This window comes from Alligator sinensis, unplaced genomic scaffold (assembly GCF_000455745.1).
Source record: "Alligator sinensis unplaced genomic scaffold, ASM45574v1 scaffold602_1, whole genome shotgun sequence".
In the NCBI taxonomy this organism is placed as follows: domain Eukaryota; kingdom Metazoa; phylum Chordata; order Crocodylia; family Alligatoridae; genus Alligator; species Alligator sinensis.
Window position 1 is genome coordinate 90,354 of NW_005841976.1, and position 4,113 is coordinate 94,466.

General features: G+C 43.4%; 1 protein-coding gene across 1 annotated transcript in view; it reads left to right on the forward strand.

Moving 5' to 3' along the window:
- Positions 1-4,113, forward strand: part of SLC36A4 (solute carrier family 36 member 4) — a 109,211-nt gene that overhangs the window by 50,972 nt on the left and 54,126 nt on the right. The window contains exon 7 of the mRNA XM_025200836.1: positions 1,885-2,112. Within this exon, the coding sequence (XP_025056621.1) occupies positions 1,885-2,112 (228 nt within the window). The remainder of the gene's footprint in view (positions 1-1,884; positions 2,113-4,113) is intronic.

Sequence of the window (4,113 nt, forward strand, 5' to 3'; positions counted from 1 at the left end):
AATTCCCAGCCAAAAAAACTGTAAAATGTGCACTGACTATTTCTAACTGTAATGTTTTGTTTGTACTAATGGGACTACATAGAAATTTAAAACATGCCAGTTTTGCATGCAGTTTCATTGCAAACTGATTAATGTGTTTTATAATGCAACACATTAACGTAATGTATGTTTTATAATGTATTATTGTAAGTGCATCTTTTTGTGAGGCTAGAATAGCTTTTATTTCCTAGTACAGTGAGGACCAACCTTTTTATCAACAAATTTATATACCCCTCTGAGTGCCACTCCAATCCCTTTCCTCTGCCTGATCTGCTCTGCTGTCTGCTCCCTGCACTATCTAGCTGGGCTCCCTGTCCCCTCCTCTTCTCAACCCACTGAGTGCCACACAAAGGCTGCCTGTGCCACTTGTGGCATGTTTGCCACAACTTGTCTGTACCTATTATAGTACATCCCCTGAGCTATAACTGTGCAAGTTGATTAGTCCTTGATTACAGTAATCTTGTTGTCTCACTTGCATTTTAGAAAGCCTTTAATTGTTATTTCAGGCCATTAACTTTCTAGTTTTGCTTATATCTCTGTATAGAGAATTCATTGTTTTTTATAATTTACATAATGTTAGGGCTTTTTATAATGGAAACAAACTAACAACATCAATATTGGATGTCTAGGATGGACAGATGTGATAGAAAAAATTAAAAGTTCATGCACTCTAACAGGGAAAAGTACAGGAGTGGATACAAGGAGGGGCAGTGATGCAGCTGTTATTCCCCTTTTGGATTGGAGTGTACCATGGGAACCTCTGGGGACTTTTTAAAGTCCCTGAAGCAGGCAAAAATCCTCTCTCCTTCTTCCTTCCTGCTCGAAGGCATACCCAGTCTCTGCTCCTTCCCCCCATTCTCTCTTTCTGTGTTATGCGGGTGGGGAAGCACCAGAGCCATTCCTGCCTCCTGTGCAGGGGCTGGGCTCAGCTAGAGACCGGGACAGTGGCAGTGCCTGCTCCGGGACTGGGGAAGGTGGAAGGAACTACTCTCCAGATGTCCTGTTGCTGCTGTTCCCTTTCCAGCTGAGTCCAGTGCCTGCTCTGCCTGGTTGACTGTAGCTTCCCCACCTCAAACCACAGATAAAGCAAGAGCAGCTGGCAGGGGGTGTGGAAGAGAGTGGGGGAAAGGGAGGAATGTTCCTCTGATCAGGAAGCTGAAGGGAGGAGGGGTTTTAACCTGCTTTAGGGACTTTCAGAAAGTCCCCAAAGGCTCCTATGACTTGGTATGTCCTTGCTTGTGCGGGTATAGGAGGCTGGGAGTAGGGGGTGCAGCCCCCGTGCTGGGTGGTTGGCTCTTCCACACTACCCTCTTTGGGAAATCCTGGATCTGTTCCTGGAAAAACACTATAGCATTTAAAAAAAAAAAATGAAATGACATTTTGAGGCAGATGCCTTCTGATTTAACCAACCAGTGTGTTTGATCTCCGTGTACATATAACATGTAGTGAAATTTTCATAAAAAAAAATCATCAGCCTTGATCATGTTAAATATTTTCTAAGGCACAACAACAGATGTAAATTTTTATATGCACAGTCTTTTGAATAACATGGCAAGTGAATACTGTGTGATTATGACAGAACATGTAGGGCTCATCTATATGGACAGTTGCACTTGCTGAGCTGAAGGTCTGAATTTAAACCAGTTATGGATTAAAACCCGTAACACAGGGTTTTATGCAAGCATTTCTATGGACTCATTTCATCTGCTTGACTTTTTAAGTTTGGCTTAAATTCCTTGGGAAAGATGTGTTTTAAGTTGAATGAAAATAAGCCAGTCTAGAATTGAAATAAAGATGCTTTTTAATATATTTTAAAAATATTTAATTTTTTTTTTCCTCCTCTAGGTCCACGAGGGATTTTTGGAGAATAGGACAAGTTCCATGAATGACACGGTTATTAGAAGTCTCTCTGAGAAAAGGTGTATTGATTTACGAATATACATGCTGTGTTTTCTCCCATTTATTATCCTTCTGGTCTTCATTCGTGATCTGAAGAGCCTATCTATACTTTCATTCCTTGCCAACATTTGCATGGCTGTCAGCCTGGTAATTATTTACCAGTATATTGTTCGAGTGAGTATAAACAGTTTTTTTTCCCATTTATTGTGTGATAATAAAGTAATTAATTACTATTTTTTTTTATTTGTATAATTTTTGGACATCTTGGCTTATTCTATAAAGTACTAAGTTGATAGGTACCTTTCAACTTGCTACCTTATACCTAAGAGATAATTTTAAAAGACTTTTATGGGATATAGGATTTTAAGAAAGGAAGGAGAATATCCACTGAAGCGCCTTCCATTAAGATGATTAAATAAAAACAATATAAACGATAAAGAACTTTCAGCCTTGGGGAAAGTGTTTTTCCAGGCATGATGCCTGTGGCTTCATGCATTCTGTCTTTTGACCAGTAGTTTCCCTGTAATAAGGCACCGATTTCAATAGTATCCTGTTGAACAGCCAATTAGCTCAGTTGGTTAGAGTGTAGTGCTAGTAACACCAAGGTCAGAGGACGGATCCCTGATTCCCCTACTGGACCCCTCCTGGCTAAGCCAGGGTGTTGGACTAGATTGGGGTGGGCAAAATACCCACCCTGTGTCGGCCCTGTACCCATGGATGGCCCCACTGTGCTGGCTACTGCCTAATCGGCCGAATTTCCAAATCCAACAGGCCTCATCCTCTGCCTGCTCTCCTAGCACCCCTCAATGGCTGCCCTGCCTGGCCCCAGCGCCTTGGCTCTTTAAATAAAAAAAATTAAAAAGCCCCGCACTCACTGGTTCCTGCCAGGTGTGGGGGGGGTGATCTCTCCTGCATCCTTCTGCCCTGTGCTGCAAGCTGGGGCTCTGCCATGAGCCCCCAGAAGCCCTGATGGCTGCTGCAGCAGCCAGAGAGTGTGGGGCTTTTTTTCTCTTTGAAGAGCTGGGATGCTGGGGCCGGGTGGGGCACAGGTCCTCCTATGGTCCCCTCCCCTCTCCTGTGACAGCGAGCGGGGACAGCCTGAATTGCCAAATCTCCAAATCTTTCTCTGAATCTTTTCTGAATAGATTCGGAGGCTTCAAATCAATTTAGACCTTTTTATTGGTCTCCTGATTTGATTCAGATTTAGAGATTCAGCTGCTGAGTCAGGCTAAATCTCCTCGAAATAGAATCAGCACCTGAAGCTTCGCGCAGCCTTAATGCTTTCCACTCACTCAGCTCCCTGGTGTGATGGACAGCCACCTAAGGGCAGCTGAGTGGGTAGAAGGCAACCCCACTGGAAAACTGTACATGCTGGCCAGGGCTTGGGTGGTGCTGTTGGTGGGTGCAGGAGGGAACATGGTGCAGGCCACCCTGTGTGGGAATGGGCAGTGCTCGCTCCCATGCGGAGCACTGTGGGAGCAGCCCCGGGCTAGGTAGGGGTAGGGGCAGACTACATCTATACCTCACTGCACCACCCTGGCAAGCTCTGCTGCACGTGCCCCCTGCCCCTGTCCCTCCAGCTCCCAGGACCTAGTGCATGGCCAGCCTCCTACACACATGTGCACACCTACCCCACCCCCACATACGTATCTCCACCCCTCCATACACAAACCCCCACACAATATTCAAGAATAAGACTTTATTTTGAGCTATTATGCAATCAGCTGCATATACACCACTCAAAAAACCATATATCAGGACAAAAATTATATTTTGAAATAAAATTAAAATGTGTTATAGTAGATATTTGATTTTAGTATGATTTTTTGTATCCATTTGTAAAATGATACCTTCTGAAAGATTTTATGTGGGCCTTGATAGCTCATCCAAACTCGTTAAGTGACCCACCAGCCAAAATAACCACCTGCCCTTCGACTACATATCTTGAGGTCCCTTCCAGCTCTATTATTCTATGTCCTAATAATGTCTCTTTATAATACAGCAGTGAAAATGTGTTGTGTATACTGATTTGTTGGCAAGAAAGACAGTTGCTGAGAGGGAGAAGTCAAGAAAAACCTCTTAAATATTATTCAAAGTTTTACCTTTCATTTTAAAAAGTTGTTAGTTCTTATGGTTGTGAAAGGTACTTCAAAAACATAAAACCAGAGCAGGAAT